The 20,432-nt window shown below is 40.5% G+C and overlaps 1 protein-coding gene and 1 long non-coding RNA gene across 5 annotated transcripts in view; one reads left to right on the forward strand and one right to left on the reverse strand.

Moving 5' to 3' along the window:
* The window catches only part of SETD2 (SET domain containing 2, histone lysine methyltransferase), a 113,429-nt gene extending 102,165 nt beyond the window's left edge, over positions 1-11,264 (reverse strand). For all 4 annotated transcript variants that reach the window (XR_009520867.1, XM_060022357.1, XM_060022356.1 and 1 more), the window contains exon 1: positions 11,033-11,264. Coding sequence is in view for 3 of the 4 variants with exons in the window: in XM_060022357.1 (XP_059878340.1) it covers positions 11,033-11,103 (71 nt within the window). In the remaining variant the exon portion in view is untranslated. The remainder of the gene's footprint in view (positions 1-11,032) is intronic.
* A 170-nt stretch (positions 11,265-11,434) lies between these two features.
* The window catches only part of LOC132432246 (uncharacterized), a 42,941-nt gene continuing 33,943 nt past the window's right edge, over positions 11,435-20,432 (forward strand). Inside the window, exon 1 of the long non-coding RNA XR_009520868.1 lies at positions 11,435-11,774. This is a non-coding gene — a long non-coding RNA (uncharacterized lncRNA). The remainder of the gene's footprint in view (positions 11,775-20,432) is intronic.

Consider the following 20,432-nt stretch of genomic DNA (forward strand, 5'->3'; position numbering starts at 1 on the left):
CAGCTGATTATGAATGGCAGCTATTCCAAATATTATTTCTTAATACCGTTAAAAAGATAGTCTTTGACAAATTGGTAAATGAAGAGACCTTTGCTCAAGTTGTGGTATACCATTAAACTAGCTAGGGAGCATAGTGTGAACTTCTTTGGGTCTTCTTTTCCTTCCTTATTCTGTGAAATGAAGGCACTAGCTCCCATGCCCTTTAAAATCACAGCCATGGAGCGTAAAGACTTAAATATAAGACATGACACCATAAAATTCCAAGAAGAAAAAGTAAGCAAAACATTCTGACATAAATCCTAGCAATGTTTTCTTAGGTCAGTCTCCCAAGGCAATAGAAATAAAAGCAAAAGTAAACAAATGGGACCTAATCAAACTTTTAAGCTTTTGTACAGCAAAGGAAACCATAAACAAAAAGACAACCTACAGACTGGGAGAAAATATTTGCAAATGATGTGATGGAAAAGGGCTTAATTTCCAAATTATACAAACAGGTCATACAACTCAATAACAATCAAAAACCCAATCAAAAAATGGGCAGAAGACCTAACTAGACTTTTCTCCAAAGAAGACATACTGATGGCCAATAGCCACATGAAAAGATGCTCAACACTGCTAATTATTAGAGAAATGCAAATCAAAACTACAATGAAGTACCACCTCACACCGGTCAGAATGGCCATCATTAAAAAGTCCACAAGTAAGGGCTTCCCTGGTGGTACAGTGGTTAAGAATATGACTGCTAATGGAGGGGACACAGGTTGGAGCCCTGTTCCAGGAAGATCCCACATGCTGCGGAGCAACTAAGCCCACGTGCTACAACTACTGAGCCTGCGCTCTGGAGCCGTGCGCCTAGAGCCTGTGCTCTGCAACAAGAGAAGCCACCGCAATGAGAAGCCCGCGCACCACAATAAAGAGTAGCCCCTGCCCGCTGCCAACTAAAGAAAGCCCACACACAGCAAGGAAGACCCAACGCAGCAAAAAATTAATTAATTAAATAAATAAAACTTAAAAAGTCTACAAACAACAAATGCTGGAGAGGGTGTGGAGAAAAGGGAACCCTCCTACACTGTTGGTGGGAATGTAAATTGGTGCAGCCACTGTGGAAAACAGTATGGAGGTTCCTCAAAAAGCTAAAAATAGAGTTGCCATATGATCCAGCAATCCCAATCCTTGGCATATATCCAGACAAAACTATAATTCAAAAAGATACATGCACCCCTATGTTCATAGCAGCACTATTCACAGTGGCCAAGACACAGAAACCACCTAAATGTCCATTGACAGAGAAATGAATAAAGAAGATATGATACATATGTACAATGGAATACTACTCAGCCATAAAAAAGAATGAACTAATGCCATTCGTAACAACATGGATGGACCTAGAGACTATCATACTAAGTGAAGTAAGTCAGAAAGAGAAAGGCAAATACCATATAATATCACTTATATATGGAATCTAAAATATGGCACAGGGCTTCCCTGGTGGCGCAGTGGTTGAGAGTCTACCTGCCGATGCAGGGGACACAGGTTTGTGCCCCAGTCCGGGAGGATCCCACATGCCGCGGAGCGGCTGGGCCCGTGAGCCATGGCCGCTGGGCCTGCGCGTCCGGAGCCTGTGCTCCGCAACAGGAGAGGCCACAACAGTGAGAGGCCCGCGTACCGCAAAAAAATAAAAAATAAATAAAATAAAATATGGCACAAATGAACTTATCTACAAAACAGAAACAGACTCACAGACATAAAGATCAGATTTGTGGTTGCCAAGGTGAAGTGGGGGAAGGAGAGGGGTGGACTGGGAGTTTGGGGTTGTTAGATGCAAACTATTACATTTAGAATGGATAAATAACAAGGTCCTAGGCACAGGGAACTATATCCAATCTCCTGGGATAAACCATAATGGAAAACAATATAAGAAAGAGAACATCTATATGTGTATAACTGAGTCACTTTGCTGTACAGCAGAGATGGGCACAACATTGTAAATCAACTATACTTCAATAAAAAATTTTTAAAAAAGAAAATTATAGAGCTAAGCAATTACACTAAAAAAAAAAAAAAAGCATCAACTATCCTACAGAGCAACAAAAGCCTCAATTTTTAGAGTACCACGTTTTCTACCATTTTTCAATGTCACAGCTTTATGGTATATCCAAAAACACCCCTTGATTTACCACTGCATTTGTAGCTTCCTCACTTCCTTTTGGCCCCTAATATTCATAAAGAGATAAATGAAACTGTTGAGCTGAAGGATTTGAATAAAAGACAAACAAGAGTAAAAGCACACAGGCCTAGTTTAAATAGGTTATCCATTCCGGAAAACACCCAAGTATAAAACAACTAAAAAGACTGGGGCGGGGGCGCGGGGGATGTAACAAAGCACACTACACTGTCCCAGCAAAGGCAGCTGTCATAATCTCTCTCAGACCACCACCATGAGATCTCTAATTTTCATTAGTTTGTCTCCACCAGGATCAACAGAAGACTAAAAAGTGTCTTGAGCACCAATCACTCTCATCAGCTCAACACATACCACTCAGTACCCTGACCTCCTCTCTCCTAATGTAATAGTTATTTAAAACGGTCTTTCAATGTCAGTTATTATTAATGCTTCTATTCACTCTATGAGGAAAATAGAATAATGATAGTTATGAAGAATCAGGTCAACTCAAACATTTATCAATACTAAGCACATACTACTATGTTCCCAGCTGCTAGTCACTGGGATTCCTCCATTTAAAAGAATAAGTCTCTAAAACATATTCATCATGGTCCTTGGATTTTCTGGTACATAGAACTACAAAATCCCTTAGGTCCTAGCAACAGAACCAACAAGTCTAGATCATGCAAGAGAACGGATGAATGCTAAGACAGACAGGCTCCAATGAAATGTTAGTCTTTCTTGATGCTGTGTATTAGTAACCACCCAAAGCATCTTAAAAGTTGGAGAATTATAAAAATACACATGTATACAAATAAATCTTTTAAAATACTTATATGGAAAAAAATAATAATGAAAATACTTAAGCAATGAGTACATTTCACAAAAGCACACAGGTAACAAATTTTGCAGCTAGCATATGTACAACTGAAAAAAATGTCCTATCATTGGTTCCAACTCCTGCTCCAATTTCATATCCTCTGACACTATCAGTATCTTCTCTAGTAATAAAGAAAAGGAGTCAAAGAAAGGTGAGCACCAAGTATTTTTTGGTAGTCTCACTGTCTCTCTATAACACACGTGAGCATTCTATAACTGGGGAAATACTTGTTTTATACTCAACTACCACTGTTTCAATTTGTTACTATGTAGTTATTAACATTAATTCGTCAAACTGCTGTTAATCTGCCAAGAAAACTCCATATTTCTCATAATTTATACAATTGGTTTCCTAAATAATAATACACCCATAACAGATTTTTTAATTTTTTAATGGACACAGTAAACTTAAGCTTAAATAAGATACCTATGATGGTGACCTTGAGGAAAACTTTAGTAGTACATTTTCACATATTTCTAACAAAATGTTTTGTTGTACCTCAACAAAATTCAACTGTTTACTATAGATAATCCTTAACTAAATTTTCAGCACAGAAGCAGTACCATAAAATGTGTAGCTTATGTTTTAGAGTTGATATAGATACTAGAATTGAGAAATTAATGGAAGAGTTATATATTTAACCAGGCAATTTTAGAAAGTCTGTGTGCTCAGGTTCAGAAAAATGGACTTCCAAAAAAAGGTTTTTGCATCCATCGATACAATTTATGAAAAATGTTTGCTCTAATTTACATTCATACAAAATTCATAGAAATCTTAAACATGGCACCTTCTGCCTACTAAAGTAGAGCATATGTAATTAACAACTATCCACCAAGAAGCAAAATATCACACAAAAGACTCAAAATACAAGTTAGTCCATGAGTCTCCAAAGAGCTAATCATGAAGCAAATATTGGTGATTACTATACAGCCCTCCCCAAGGAGAGTCACTGCACTTGGCAGAAAGTGGGCAGCAGGAAGAGCTACAGTCAGAAACCACCACTTGCTCCAGGTTTTTACAAGCTCACAGCAGTGCTCCCAATAAGCAGACCTGGTAGCAGCCTGCCAGCACGATCAAATTCCTATCAATACCCGCACCATTTTAAGGATATTTTCACTTGTGAGACGTTAGCATCGGCAGAAAAGGCATTCTAAAATAAAAAGCATCTTTAGGAATTCACACCAACTTTAAACCTCCATCTAAATGACCAAAGTATTTGCTCAGCTGGAAAAGATATTGAAGCAACCATCGAGCTTGATTAAAAAAAAAACTACCAAATTAAACATAAAGGACATTATACATTAATTCTAAAGCTAAGGGACTCAAATACAACACCTGATTAGTGTATGGTAACCAAGAATGACAAAAATTGCCTCTCATTTGAATCCATGAAAGTACACTTCCAAATATAATTCCCATTATGAAAAAAACCAAACCTATTGAATTTTCAGTTGGCTAGTTTGTTGGCTAGCTTCAAATCAACCATTTTCAAGAGACTATACTTAAATACCTTGAGTTTTTAAAATAAGCAACCAACTAATCAAAGGGCAGGAATAAAAGCTATTTAATACATCAGCACCAGACAGGACAAACAGAAATAAGCATGGACAAAAAAATAAAATTTTAAAAAAGAAAAGAGAGAAATATAGGAATCAAACTCTAAAGAGAATCACAAAACACCATCATAAACTACCAGATATACTTGGGAGGAGACACTTTCCACACAGCACATATCCTAAGGCCCTTTTAAACTCCTTAACATGGTAAGAAAACAAAGCAACTTAACATAGGACATCCACAGTATACAATATTCCCTGTTAAAAAAAGATAAGCACATCTTATACGTAAACGCAAGTATGTAGATGATACAATATGTGTAGTAGACAAAAACAAAAGGTCTGGAAAGGTATACACTAAATTGTCAGTAGTGGTTACCTCTTGAATGTGGGATTTGAAGAGATGGAGCCAGAAAGAGATGCTAAAGGTGGATTTTTACTTTTTCCTCTATAAACATCTGTATTATCTTACCCTTTCGCAATAAGCATTTATTGTTTTGGTAATTAAAAAAAGAAACCATTTCAGTGCTTCCCTCGTGGTCCAGTGGTTAAGACTCTGAGCTTCCATGCAAGGGGCACAGGTTCGAACCCTGGTAAGGGAACTAAGATCCAGCATGCCGCTCGGCGTGGCCAAAAAAATAAATAAATAAAAATTAAAAAAGAAGCCATTTCAAAACTATTACCAGACATTGTTATTGTTTTCAAAATATCACATTGATGGTTAGTACAAAGAGATAATAGTAGTAAAGTGCCTTCAAACCTTGAATTTAAAGCTCTATCCTCAGAATAAAGAAGACTAAGAGACATGACAATTAAATCCAATGTGTAATCCCAGACTGAAAAAAGAGGACACTATTGGGATAACAGGCACACTTTAAATATGAACATATATCAGGTATAATATTATAAATGTTAAATTGCCTGAATTTAATCACTGCACGTTGGTTATCTAAGAGAATGCTTATTCTTAGGTAATACTATGAACTATTCAGCGGTGAAGGGTGATGGAGCCTACACCTTACTCTCAAATGGTTCAGCCAAAAATAAACAAACACAGGTTTATATGTTTTTATATAGAAAGATAAAGCAAACGTGGTGAAATTTCAACTACTGGTCAATCTAGGTGAAAATATGGGAGTTCACTATACTATTCTTAAAATTTCCCTGCAAGTTTGGTTTTTTTTTTTCAAAATAAAAGATTCCTTCCCTCTAGAGAGTGGATCTCTCTCAGAAAGGGAAAGGAAGAATTCTAAACCTGACTTTCAGTTACGCTAGGTGTAAATGTTTGTTTCTAATATGAAACGTCTCTCAGGGTCTTACAATAATGGCCCTTAATGCATTACAAAATAAGATGCTCTATAGTATCCCGGAAAAATTAACAGAAATGATGAAGCTAGTCAACTTTTGATTCTAGCATATGACTATTATAGCTTCTCTGAAAAAACTGACAATGCTCATAGAACAACACTAAATATCAGGGTTAAGAAAAATAATTATAAATATCTGTTAGAGTAAATCATAATGCATTTCAATCTAAAGGGGAATAGATTAAATAAATTAATCACTACAGTGAAAAGTGGCAGAGAAGATTTGAAACACAAAAGTCCCACTAACACTAGAAAAGTATGATTGATAGATATGTCTTGGCAGTTTGAACATTTCTTAGGAAAACACAACTGTATCAACAGTTGCTTGATACCTTTCTAAAGACATAGTGTGTCAGTAGAAGAATGGCGGGCCTGAAATCTAGATAAGGCAAGAGCAAAGAGGGACATGAATTCTGGAGAGGTATACTCTATCCTAAGTACTAGGATAGTTCCACCAGGCTTTCTGTGATCACCAGGAAAGCCTCCAAGTAATATTTTGGCCTCCCATGTACCTACCAAAGACTGTACCCTGGCCTGTAGAACATACCTCAATCACTACAAAGCTATTTCTCTCTTATAAAATAACAAAAACTGAATTATGTACTGCCTGCAAAGCTACTAAAGGTCCAGACCATATGTGGAATCTGGTGACCACGTTATTCTTTCAGTTGGCTTCCTATGGCATCTCTATCCCCATTGTAACTTACATAATTATGAGAATTTTATGAGAACACGACTATGCTCACTGCTTTATATTTTATTTGACATGCTGAAGTATTTTTTCCCAGTTAATAAACTTTATTTTTGCCAAATTCACCATGCTTTTCATATCATGGTGCCTTGTAAAGTACTGTTCTTTCTAGCTGTGTCTTTCCATCCAATACTAGTAATAAAAGTTAACACTGTCTTAATTCTTAAATCCTCATAAAACCCTTTGTAGAAAATACTGTTATGATCCTGACTTTACATATAAGGACACTAAGGCACAGAGTCATTACAAAATTTGCCCAGGTTCATAATGCTATTAAGTAAAAGAGGTGAGATTCTAAACCAGGAATTAGGATCCAGAGCTCAAGGGTTTAACATTTTTTGTGCCTTGGACCATTCTGCAGTCTGATGAAGCCTGCAAATTCCTTCTCAGCTTAGTATTTTTAAATATATGAAATAAACAAAGGTGACCAATTACCTTGGGGACAAAAAACTCAAATGTATGATACAGTAGTATATATATGCTTCTCAACAATCTACTGGTGAATCTCCTATTTACTGTAATTTCTATGTAATGATGAACATAAATAATATTTTGAGATATCTACAATAATCACAATATAATATCTGTGATTTGTACTAGTAGTAAAATCACAGGTACTGTTAATAGTACTGTAGTTTGCTGTTTACATTAATAATTAAAAGGAATGCCAACTTCTAGTTAGAGGTTAGTGAAGAGGTAATTTTCCCCCTAAGTTTATGGATGCCATCCATGTTAACACTGCCCACTATATTAATCCTCTTAACACTGCAGTTTAAAAAAGGACCAATCCTGGGTCCTTCTCTCTTTCTACACTGGATCTCTCGGTGATCTCATCCAGTCCTGTGGCTCTGAATACTACTTAAGTTGATGACTACAAAGTTTTATCTCTCATCCAGACCCTTCCCCTAAATTCCAGACTTGGATATCAATTCAACCAGTATGTATAACAGGCATCTCAAACTTACCACGTCTAAAACTGAACTCCTAATCTATTCCCCAAACCTGTTCTTCTCACGGTCATCCCTATCTTAGTTGACGGCAACCCCATCTTTCTCACTGCTCAGACCAAAACTCTTGGAATCATCCTTGACTCCTCTCTTACATGCCACATCTGATCTATCAACAAATCGTACTGGTTTGATCTTCAAAATATAACCAGAATTCAACCATTTCTATCTCCTGTTACCACCTTGATACAAGTCACCAGCATCTCCCTCCCAGATTTCTAACTTTCTTAAAATTGTAAGTCTCCCTGCCTCTACTGTTGTTCCCCCCTACAAACTGAGAGATCCTTCAGAAGCTGAAAGCAGATCATGTCATTCCTTGGTTGAAAACTCCAGGCAAAGTCCTTATAAAGCCTCTACCAAGCCCTGTGAAATCTGTACCCCACCCCAACATAATGTACTATTACTTTTTTGTTCATTCCATTCTAGCCATACTGAGCAGAACTCACCAGGTCGGCCTCAGCACCTTGGAACAAACTATTCCCTCTACTTGGAAAGCTTTTTCCCCAAATGTTAACGAGGCTAACTTTCTCCCTTTTAAGTCTTTGCCTAAATATCACTCTCAAGAAGGCTCACCCAGTTCACCTCATTTTAAATTTCAACATCTACCCCAGAAATTCTGAATCCCCCTTACCGTGCTCCATTTTCCAAAGCACTTATCTTTGAACATTCCATTATTATTTATTGTTTTTCACCCCGCACTAGGAGGGGTGCCCACACAAGCGAAATTGTTTCGTACACCACTCACCTCTAGTATGCCTATGTTTGGCACAAAGTAAACATGCATATATTTTAAAAACAGCACTTCTATCATTGTAAAGTACTTGCCTGTGTCTCTCATTAGAAGAATTCCTTGAAGACTCTGACTGGATCTAATTTGTAGTGCCCTCAACACCTGGCCTGGGGCCTGCCCAACAGCAGACACCTAACACACAGATACTCACGTGATTACAGCCACTTTCACCTGAAACACAATCCTGTATGCCACAGGAAAAGCCAGGTCTTACAGCTGTGTCTGATTAAATACTTGGTAGAAGGCAAACACAGAACATCAGGTTCCAACTGTTCCTTCAATCAAACTGAGTTTAAGTTTCATGCTTCATTTCTTCATGTGTCTAAGAAGCATTTCAAACTATCTGAAGTCTAAAAAGGTCACTTGGTCATTCCTCCCCCGCAGCCATGGCACCACCTCTCCAGCCCACCTAATCTTTTCATGCTTGACTTAAAATCCTCTTAAGTGTTCCTTGATGACCCCAGCTAGAAGCACTTACCCGTGCCATGCTCTGGGCCAACTGCTTTCCATATGTTATTCTCATTTGATTCTCCCAAAAGCCCTATGAGGTTGCTTCCATTATGACACCTATTTCAAAGATTAGAAAACTCAAACTTGGAGAGATCAAATCACTTGTTCAAGGTTCAACGAGTGTTCAAACACAGGTCTGCCTGACTCTGAAATCCAAGTTCTTTAACCCTCCACTATACCGCTTTTCTCTCTCCAATATTACAAACCCTAACTAGTTTATACATACTACCTCATAGGATTTGCTGTCACTTCACTTATCTAGACTTCAATTCCGGCAACTGTCAAACAGGGGATATCGTTCAGGATGGCTCCTATCAAGACCCCTTCCAATTCTTAGAGTATTATGAAATAAAACATTTTATAATTCTTTACATACTCCAAGTAGGTTAATACACACATACACACATGTATTTTAGCACTTAGTCTCTGCTAGAAATTAGAAATCTCCACTGCCAAAGAGCAGTGAAAATAAAAACTCCAAGACCTTATATAAAAAATAAAACATTCTTGATTCCTCGCCACATTCACATCTATCAGAGATGCACTTCTGAGTCCATTTTCCCATGTAGTATGAAAAATTATGTTTTCCCCCAAGAAGTGTAAGAATGTGATACTTAAAGCTTCTGGACTTCACCATACAACCTGGTAAAAGGAACTGAAAGCAGCCACTTAGCCCATTCAGGAGCTAGCATGTTGTTTTAGACACGACAAGTGCTCAATAAGCATTTATTGGATCATGATACAGAATTTTTTTTTTGAGGTTTTCCAAGTCTCAAACCAAAAGCCTATAAAGAGCCACACCAAAACTAAGGTAAAATGTGTCAAAAGAACATATCTCTTGGAATCATTCTGGTCATAAAAGTGAATTTCATTTGAAATCCCTATCAACTGTTAAGTTTGAAATGAGTCATATTCGTAGGTCTAGACTTCAACCAACACCAGCAAATGGAGTTTAACGATAGCTTTTTAAAACAATAGTCTTGTGAGGATGCAGAAAAAGAAGTGAATCCAGGCTCTGGAGTGGAAGCTCTCTTGAGATATCAGATACAGTAGCAGACACAGTCCACAACAGAAATGTAAAAATGTCCTAGGCTGAAAACACTGTTGGGCAAAACGATATTTCGGTTTTCTAAAGCACTGTTTAGAGAATCCTCAAACGATTCTTGCTTTTTACCAAAGTCTTCAAAAGGAGTAGAAAGTCATCCGTTCAGGGTAAGAGGTTGCTGCTACCAAGGAAGTAGAGTGTCCGAAAGTGTGCAAATCTCATAATCTAATAGAGAACGCATGCCCCTGCGGATGCTTTCACCTTCGGGCGGAAAAACCAACCCGGTGTCACCTCAACATTGGGGCCACTCAAACCTCACCACCATTACAAAACCGAAATGCCAAAGGTGCAGAATATGAAGCCGGAAGCACTACCAGGCCAGGATCGCGTTCCAGGGGAAAAAAAATCAAAACCGAGACTGCAGAGCGGGGCCCTCGGCCGCCTTGGGCCGAGAGACGCACGCTAGGCCCTTCCGGTCGGAGCCGCCGTCGCCGGTAGGCCAGGCGACGGGCCAGGCTTTCACCCGAGCCCGGGGATTCGCGGCCTACCCTCGCCGGTGCCCTCTCGCCGAGTCTGGCACCGGCTGCTCCTCCGACTTGGCCCCTTCGTCTGTAGCGCGGTCCGCGCAGGCCGCGAGGAGCCGGAGGAGACCGCCGAGCCTTGGGCCGGCCGGGTCGGTGCAGACGCGGCGGTGGCGGCAGAGGCCGCGCCGCCCCTCCCCCACCGGCCCGGCCCAACCGCCGCTGCGACGCGAGTAGCGGCGCCAACGCCGGGCCCAACCTCCGGCCCGCGGCGGCCCGGACAAGGGGCCGGTGGCGGCGGCGCGGGCCTGCTCCCCACGCCGCCTGCGCGAGTCCACCGCAGGCCCGTTACTCTCCGCGCCACAACCCGTCAGGACGCGCCGCCCTCGGCTTGCGCTGAGGCGGCCGAGGGCAGCGGGAAGCCGCTGAGCTGATACTTACTCAGGGGTCGGGTGCTCGGGGTCGTAGAAATCCCCCATCTTCGGAGGCGGCTGCGGCGGCAGCTGCTTCATCGGGAGCGGCTGGAGACGGCGACGCGAGCCCCCTCCCCGCGGCAGGGCGACGGGAGGGAGGGGAGGGGAGAAGGCCGCTGGTCCGACCGCGGCAGCGGCGGCGGCGGCGGCGGCAGGGGCGGCCCGCGTCGCTTGCTTGCTCGCTCGCTCGCTCCCTCCCTCCGGCGCCCGCCCGCCGCTCTCTCCCCCACACACTCACACCGGGAGCGACGCTAACCCCGCCCTCCCCTCTGCAGCACAGGCCCGGCCCCTTAAAGAGACACGCACCCGCCGCGAGTCCGCCGCCAGTCGGCGCGCCGGCAGCTGCCGGTTGTCCTCAGGCCGGAGCGGGAGGAGCGGGAGGAGCGGGAGGGGCTGTGCGCAGCCCGCGGACCCGGCCCGACTTCGCCAGCGACTTCCTGGAACAATAAGCCCCAGGCCTGAGCGCCGTTGGCCCGCCCCGGCTGAGAGCCACTGCGCCGCGAAGCCTCCCTCGGGCCCGCTGTGGCGGCGGGGCGCTGAGGCGTGACCCAGCGCGCCCCGGGATTGTTTGCCGGCGACGACGGGGAAACAGCCCGAGCCCGCCGGGACACTAGCCTGCCTGCTCCGCTGCTCTCGAAGACCTGCCCTCCCGGAGCGCTGGAGTCCGCAGCGGCGCCGAGGGCCCCTCCCCCGGGCCTGCGGGCTCTGAGGTAAGGCGGTCGCCGCTTCTCCCGAGCCTCTCGCCCCTCTCTCCTTTATTTTTCCTCGCTTTTTCTCCCTGTTGCCTCTTCATCTCGTCCCCTCAGCAAGTACGGAAGCGGAGCTAGGCTGGGGATTCGCCCTAAAGCCGATCTCTGGGGACGCCCCTTCCTACCTCCCGCCCCCGCTGGGTCGGCTGGGCCCCGTCCGCCTGTCGCCGGGCTGCGTTCCACCACCCACACCTCCACCTGGAGCTGTACGTATTCTGCCCCCATCCCAGCATCTGGGAGCTGCGGGTCCCGTTTTGTGGGTGGTTCTTAAAGGCCTTGGAGGAAATGTCTTTTAAGAAAAGGTTATTAATCACTTTCCTGCAAAAATGACATGGTAAGATGAAGTAGGATAACTTGAAAGGGTTGTGAGTCTGTTATTTTTGGAAGGAGAAACAAGAATACATAAAGCCATTAGCTAAACTCTTAGGGAGGTTCATAAGATCAGATATTTTTGTAGTTTTTTTAAAATTTCCAATGTAATTTTGAATCGGATTTTACCAGCAAACAATTGGATGGAGGTGTGTGTTATGGACTGAATGTGTACTCCATCCCACAAATTTATATGTGAAATTCTGTCCCCCAAGATAATAGTATTAGAAGGTGGGACGTTTGCGAGGTGATTAGGTCATGAGAGTGGAGCCTGCATGAATAATGGGATTAGTGCCCTTATAAAAGTCCATTGAGTTCTCTCCTTGTCTGCCCTGAGGATACAAGGAGAAAACAGTGTGCAACCCAGAAGAAGGTCCTCGCCAGAACTCAGCCGTTCTGGCACCCTGATCTCCAACTTTCAGCCTCCAAAACTGTGAGAAATAAATTTCTGTAGTTTATAGCCACCAGTCTATGGTATTCCGTTTTAGCAACCGACAGTATAAGAGACTAGACATCCTTTACTAACTCTTTTTTATATCGTGTGTGTGTGTGTGTGTGTGTGTGTGTGTGTGTGTAAACACACATATATGTATGTTGTCACTGTCTGTTAGTGCTTTATCATCATTGTTTCTCACTTGGGGATTATTTTGGCTTTTTTGTTGGTTTTTAGGCATGTCATGCAGGTCCAGAGCCTGTCTCACTCCCTTGGTTCAAGTCTCCCATGGCCACTTCTTTACAAACTATGAATATTACCTAATTTATCTGCTTTTTCTCATTGTAAGATGAGAACATTAATGTGGACAGGACCTCACTGTTGTAAGGATCCAATGAGATAATATTTGTAAAGCTTTAAACCTTCAGTAAATAACAAGCACTCACTTAGACATTATAGTACAGTGGTTAAGAGCTACGAGGCATTGTATACCAACCCACCACTTTCTAACTTTGTGACATTAGGCATGGTTACTTTTCATGCTTCCAGTGCCTCATTTGTAAAATAGAGGTATTATCCACTGCACAGAGTGTTGTGGTTATCGAACTAAATTGTATAAAACATGCTTGCACAATACCTCTCATTGAGTAAGTGTTATGTTTTAGGCTTTGAAAGAATAGATTGGAGCCCTGTGCCTTAGATGCCACATAGGCCATTGGGAGCCACTTGACATTGGACAGACAGGAAAGGGCTACCTTAATTATAGGTGGAGGTGGCTAAAATAATTTAAGTATGAGGTGATAAGGACCTAAACTGAGGTGAATGAGAAAAAAGCAGTCAGTTACAAGTTTCCTGTTTCCTAAATAACAAAGTAAATAGTTCTCTTGCAGGAGGTGCAGCTGGTCTTGATAATACCTGGTCTTAAGATAGCATTAGTCTGGTTAGAACCCAATGCAATAAGCATGCCAAACTATGGGATTCAGTGGGAAATACTAAGCCCCAAACATAAATAAATAAACCGAGTTTTTACAGGCAAGATTGTTGGAAGATTGAGTACTATTTAAAGGCCTCATCTATCTCTGTACTAGGAGTTCTCTGTACACGTATTTTAAATTCAAAGAGAAGGCATCCTTGGAACACATACTTGGGCCTGGCCTCTTGATCAAAGCTGTGGGATAATTTGGTCTTTAGCCTATAATTGACTATCTCCTACTTTCTTACATAAAACCTTTTACAAATATGTTTGAAGGAAAAATGTCAAAAGCCTTAAAGTAAAACATATTATAAAAGGCATTCTATTCTTACAGTGCTAAAACCATAGAAATTTTCATAATTGCTCCTGCCATTACTACTGCTGTAGGCCCAGAGCACCCCCATCTCAGGGGGACCCAAACATAGCCAGTAGTGACCCTGAAACAAAGTTGACTAGGGCATCTCTTGCCTTAGGGGAAATGGAAGGCCAAACATCAGATATTGCCCACAGTCATGCTCCTGGTACCTGGATGGGAAAAGAAAAAATATAATTGAGGTGGAAGAGAGAGCACCAGTTGATTGCTTGAGCACATTCTTCAAAACTACTATGTGTAAACAAAATTTTTCAGGTCATATGTTGACAAGACAGTTCTTAGGACTGATAAAACACAGAAGCAATAAAATCAAGACACGGAGGTAGTCTGAGGTACCGCTGGGTGGTGCCTCTTTTCACTGTGCCCAAGTCAGAGCTCTGCTGGCTTCAAATGGGAACCTGGCTAAGGCTTTAGGAGAGAGAGAGAGAAAAGTTGTTACCCCTCGAACCTACAGCCGGGGCTGAGTGGGGAAGCTGCCCCTACCTACTTACCCTTGCCTCTTCCTGTCCCATTCTTCCCTCACCAAATCCTTTGCTGACCTAAGGATTGTCAGAAGACATTTCTGGATTCTCAAGAAATGCCAACGTGGGAAGGGCATGCAAGCCCCAGGCCTTCAGTCCTACAACGCCCCAAAGTTCCTGGCTTTGCCAAGAGGGGACAGGGTTGACAGTGGCAACAAAGTCAATGTGGGCAGCATGAGCAGGACAGTGTGAGCAGGGCAATGTGGGAAACCGTATCTCTACCCATGTGCTCCCACAAACACCCTCACGTTGGCAGATTAGGCCCATTCTTAATGGCCATAGCCTATGGTTAATAATGGTCTGCCCACGTATAAAAGGTTGAATTTAATATCAGAGAGGCAGTTTAGGAGTATACATGAATGATGTACAGAAGGCTGGGTTATATCAAGATCAAATGTTTGAAAGTTGAAGCTTGCCAGTACAAGGTTTATGAAGATCATAACAGTTTGTGAGACACCTAATTAATTTCCTTGATTATTTAAATATTATCTTGAATCTATTCCCTGATGTTAATGATCCTGTCATCAGTTTGTTTTTTTCTAGTCCAGTGTTTTTTGAATAGAGGAATTGTGTTACATATTCCAAAAATGTGTTTTTCTTTATTTGGTCTCTAGGAAACCAAAATTGGCTGTTACTGTAGTTACACATTAACCATTATGTCATGATTACAAACAGGTACATCCTAGCATTAGAATAGAAACGTGATTTGGGTGTCTATAAGCTGTTATATACAGTTTTTTAATGCTGATTTACTGCTTAGTTTTAATAGATCAATATGTCATTCTGTTGTAACTGAAACTAATTCTTTTCCATTAATTAAAAATATAATGAGAAAGGTGGTTTTCAAAATATAAAGTATGTTACTCTACAAATGAAAGACTTGGATCAAGTGGTTTAAATGTGTATTTACTCTTCTGTAGGACAGAAATATATATAACCAACATCTCAGCATTTGGGGACCATGAAATGGGATAATGTCTGAGAAAGTACCTAGCACATGTAAACTAATAGCCATACGGTAAAAAATTAGATACCTTATAAATTTATGTAGCTACATGAGACTCAACAGAATTGAAAGTTATTTTAGATTTAATCAGTATACCAAAAAAAGACAGCATCATTTAAAATAATGGTTATTTTAACTGTTCTACACAAATCTTTCACACTCTTTGGCTCTGGAATACCTTCCTTGGGGAGGTGTAATTACAGTTGATTTTTATTCATGTTTAATTAGCACATTTCAACACAAGTTAAGAATATAGAAAACAATACAAGACCTACATTGAGCCCTATTACATATATTATTTGTATCAAGCCAAGAACCTTCCTATATATATAGTATTATACTCTGTAGTTGTCTTTTCTGTTCCATACTGCTTTGTTAACTGACTTCCGTTACATAAGTCTATCTTCCCAACTCTTTAAGTTTGTTTTATTACTTTGCTACTTTTTTTACTTTTTTTTTTCTTTTAGAAGCTCTTAAAATGTTCACTTTGAATTTTTCTGTTGGGACTAGATTGTTGTGCAGTTAGCAGGCTTCTATAAGTCTCCTTCATAAGTTCCTACAAGCCAACCATATCACTGGGCTTGAAAGTGCTGACATAAAAGAACCACAGGGACTTCCCTGGTGGCACAGTGGTTAAGAATCCACCTGCCAATGCAGGGGACATGGGTTCGATCCCTGCTTCGGGAAGATCCCCCATGCCATGGAGCAACTAATCCCGTGCGCCTGTGCTCTAGAGCCTGTGAGCCACAACTCTTGACCCTGCGAGCCACAACTACTGAAGTCCGTGTGCCTAGAGCCCATGCTTTGCAACAAGAGAAGCCACTGCAATGAGTCTTGCCTGTACACTGCAAGAAGAGTAGCCCCCGCTCGCCGCAACTAGAGAAAGCCCGTGCACAGCACCAAAGACCCAACACAGCCTAAATAAATAAATAAATAAAATTAATAAATTAAATAAATTAATTTAAAAAAAAAGAACCACATACTTTAGCCCTCAAGTATATAGAAATATTGTTATTAGGTAATTGTTTTTGCAATATGTGTTAATCTTGTCTTCCCTACAAGATTATCAAGCACTCAGGGAAATGATTATAGTGTCTGTTTGTTTTTGTCCTGTTTTATTTTGAATCTTGGCACCCTTTCAGAGAACTCATCTCCTGAGCTTCTTGCCTTCCAGCAGAGGATCAAACTGCTCAAGATTATCTCTGCTTTACAAAATAAACCAAAAATCCCAAAGGTTAAGTCACATGACTAAGAAGTGGTAAAGCCAGGATTTGAACTTGGTTATCCGATTCAAGACATCTTCAGGCAGAAAATCTGGAGTTTGTCACTAATAGAACATAATCCCTGATATAAGAAAGAATCATGAGCAAAGAAATTGGTAAATAAGTGGTTAAAACTAAAAAATATTTACCATAGAAAGTAATAATAATACATAATTTGTGTGGTTAATAAAGTAAAGCAAGATAGAACTAATATCCTGGATAACAAAGTCATAATTTGGAAGTGGGATGGGTGGGGTGATGATTGGATATGAAGTTTTCCAAGGTCCTTGTACTGTTTGGGAAGAGGGTAAACATACTGATTAACTTTAAGCTTTACTCTTTTAAGTGTACAAGTTAAAATGTCTTGGGTAACTACTAAAAGAGTGTATCATTTCCAAATTAATGGAGGGAGAAAAAATTTTTTTAAAAAGCAAGATATGTAGAAAAAAGAAAGAAATAGTGAAACAAAACCAAAAACAAAACACAGAAAGATGTAAATGGATAGAAAAAGATGTCAGGCTAGGGCTTCCCTGGTGGCGCAGTGGTTAAGAATCCGCCTGCCAATGCGTGGGATGCGGGTTCGAGTCCTGGCCTGGGAAGATCCCACATGCCACGGACCAGCTAAGCCCATGTGCCACAACTGCTGAGCCTGCACTCTAGAGCCCACAAGTCACAACTACTGAAGCCCAAGTGCCTAAAGCCCGTGCACTGCAACAAGAGAAGCCACGACAATGAGAAGACTGCGCAGAACAACAGGAAAATCTGTTTCCTGCTCCTCTGGATTGTTGGCAGAATTCAGTTCCTTAAGTTGTAGGACCATAGTCCCACTTTCTTGCTGGCTATAAAATGAGTAAGGGTCATTCCCATCTTGTAGAGGCTGCCACATTCCTTGGCTTATGGCCTCTTTCTTCCATTTTCAAAGCTAACAACAGGCATGTTAAATCCTTGTCCTTGTCTCTGTGTTCAACTCTTTTTGTCTTCTTCCATTTTTAAGGATTTGTGATTAGATTGAGCCCAGGTAATCCAGGATAATCTCCCCACCACAAGGTCTGTAATTTAATCACGTGGAAGTCCCTGCCACTTAAGGTAATATATTCACAGGTTCCAGGGAATAGGGAGTGGACATCTTTGGGGAGCTATTATTCTGCCTACCACACCATCATAACTTGTTAATATGGTGAATTACATGAAATAAACTTGCAATATTGAACCCAAACTTTCATTCCTGAAACAAATTCAACTTGGTCATGATTTTTACCTTGTAAACAAATTGCTGGATTTGCTTTAATAGTGTTTTGTTCGGGATCATTGCATCTTTATTTAAGAATCAGAATAGCTTATAATTTTAATTTCTCATCCTATCCTTGCCTGTCTGGGTCTGTATGTTCATCCATCCATCTATCCTTTCCTCCCTGCCTTTATTTTTTGAAGGAAAATTGACCAATAATTCATTTTTTAATGGTTCTAGGACCAAATAGGTTTTCTATTTCTCATTACTCAGTTTGCTAATTTATATTATCTTAGAAAGTTGTCCAAGTTGAACAAAGTTTTCAAATTTATTGGCATCAACTTGTTCATTTTTTCAGTTAATTTTATAGTCTCTGCAATTTCCACAGTTTTGTCCCACTTCTCATTATTTGTATATTTTTCCCCAATTTGCCAGAAATTGGTCAACAGTCTTTTAGAAGAACCAATTCTTGCCTTTGTGTACCTTCTCCACTGTATATCTTTTATTTCTTTAATTAATTTTGTATTTTCATCTTCACTATTTTACTTCTACTTTAGTTCTTAAGTTTGACATAATTTGTTAATTTTGTCTTTTTTCCCCCTGTAAAATAAGCATTTAAATTTCTTAATTTCCTTGTTATTACTTTAGCTGTATTATACAATTTTGTTAGTTATTTCATTGATCTTTAGTTCTAATTAGTTATTAGAACTAAATAACCAATGTTATTAGAACTAAATAACCATGGAGTTATTTACAAGTCTCCTTTTGAAACTTCAGAAGTGTTTTCCCCCCCTAGTTAGTAATTTCTTCTAACTTAATTGCATAGTGCTCATAGAATGTGGCCTATATAACATCAATCATTTGAAATTTGTTGAGAATTACTACCTGAACTTATACGTGGTCAATTTTCATAAATATTCCACATGTGCATTAGAAGGATATGAATGCTCTAATTGTATAGTGCAACACCAAATGTGTGTTAATTCAATCTTAATTATGTTGCTCGTATCTTCTGATTCTTGTCTGTAAGATCTATCCATTATTTTGAGGTATTTTAAAATCTCCACTATAGTGGTAAATATATTCATTTTTCCTTGTGATTTGTCAAATTTTGCTTTTCTTATTTTAAGGATTTGTAATTAGGTGTATATATGTTTAGAATTCCAAAGTTCTAGGGCCCTGAATTTTTATCATTATTTAGTGAGCTTTGTTTATTTCTATTTTGTCTGATGTTAACATAGCTACACCTATCAAAATGGTTAAGTCTCAGGAACATAACGAGCAGGATAAAAAGGAATAAATGAATATATTTTTCCCTTTATATGAAGTTTTACAAGTCAAAATTAAACAACAGATTGTACAGGGAATTAAACAGGGCAGAGCTTGGGGCTGGGCTGCTCATGAGAGCTGGGCTCTCCCATTCCTGCCAGGATTCATCCACTCCAGGATTTGAGGGCCACAGAGCTCAAGCGGGCAGGCTGGCAAGGGGGATCACCCACTGGAATCAGAGATCCGGGGTCCCTGCACAGGACCTGACCCATAGGGAACAAAAAGAAAAAAAATGGCAGAACTCAAGGAGGAAAGGGAAAAGTAAAGAATTCGGGATAATTTTTTTTCTAAAGGGGTAAAAGGATCACATGGAGGCACCCAGAAGGTTTCAGAGAATAGGAAAAGTTCTATTTCTTAAACTAGGTGGTAAGTACATAGATATTTTATTATTTTGTCTACCCTATGCATGATTAATATTTGTATCTATTTACTATTTAATAAAAACTCTGTGTGTGTGCATCCTTTGACACAGCAAATTCTATTTCTGAACTTCTACTTCATAGAATATCCATACCAAGGAATATTATATTGTCATTGAAAAGAATTTTCACCATGCTTGGTGTTCTAGAGGAGTTTACATGAGGTTTGGGGGTTTGTTGAATAGGAAAAGCAAGATTTTTAGGCATAATAAAAATGTGTATATATACATGAATATATTTATTTGATTTTGTGAGTGTGATAAAAGATATGAGCATATCTTTATATGTCATTTAGTCAAGTTATATTGAGTTGGGAGTTGAAGGGGAGGAAGTGGGAGAAAAAATAAGGAAAAATTACTACCACCACACCGCAGTAAATAAATATTGATCTACAGATGTTTGTATATATTTAGAGCTCCATTAAGAAATTAGAAGAGGGCTTCCCTGGTGGCGCAGTGGTTGAGAGTCCGCTTGCTGATGCAGGGGACACGGGTTCGTGCCCTGGTCCAGGAAGATCCCGCATGCCGCGGAGCGGTTGAGCCCGTGAGCCATGGCCGCTGAGCCTGCGCGTCCGGAGCCTGTGCTCCACAACGGGAGAGGCCACAACAGTGAGAGGCCCGTGTACCGCAAAAAAAAAAAATAAATAAAAGAAATTAGAAGAACAAAGTATGTATCTACTGAATTATAGGGATGTCAATTTAAAAAA

This window comes from Delphinus delphis, chromosome 10 (assembly GCF_949987515.2).
Source record: "Delphinus delphis chromosome 10, mDelDel1.2, whole genome shotgun sequence".
NCBI classification, from domain to species: Eukaryota; Metazoa; Chordata; class Mammalia; order Artiodactyla; family Delphinidae; genus Delphinus; species Delphinus delphis.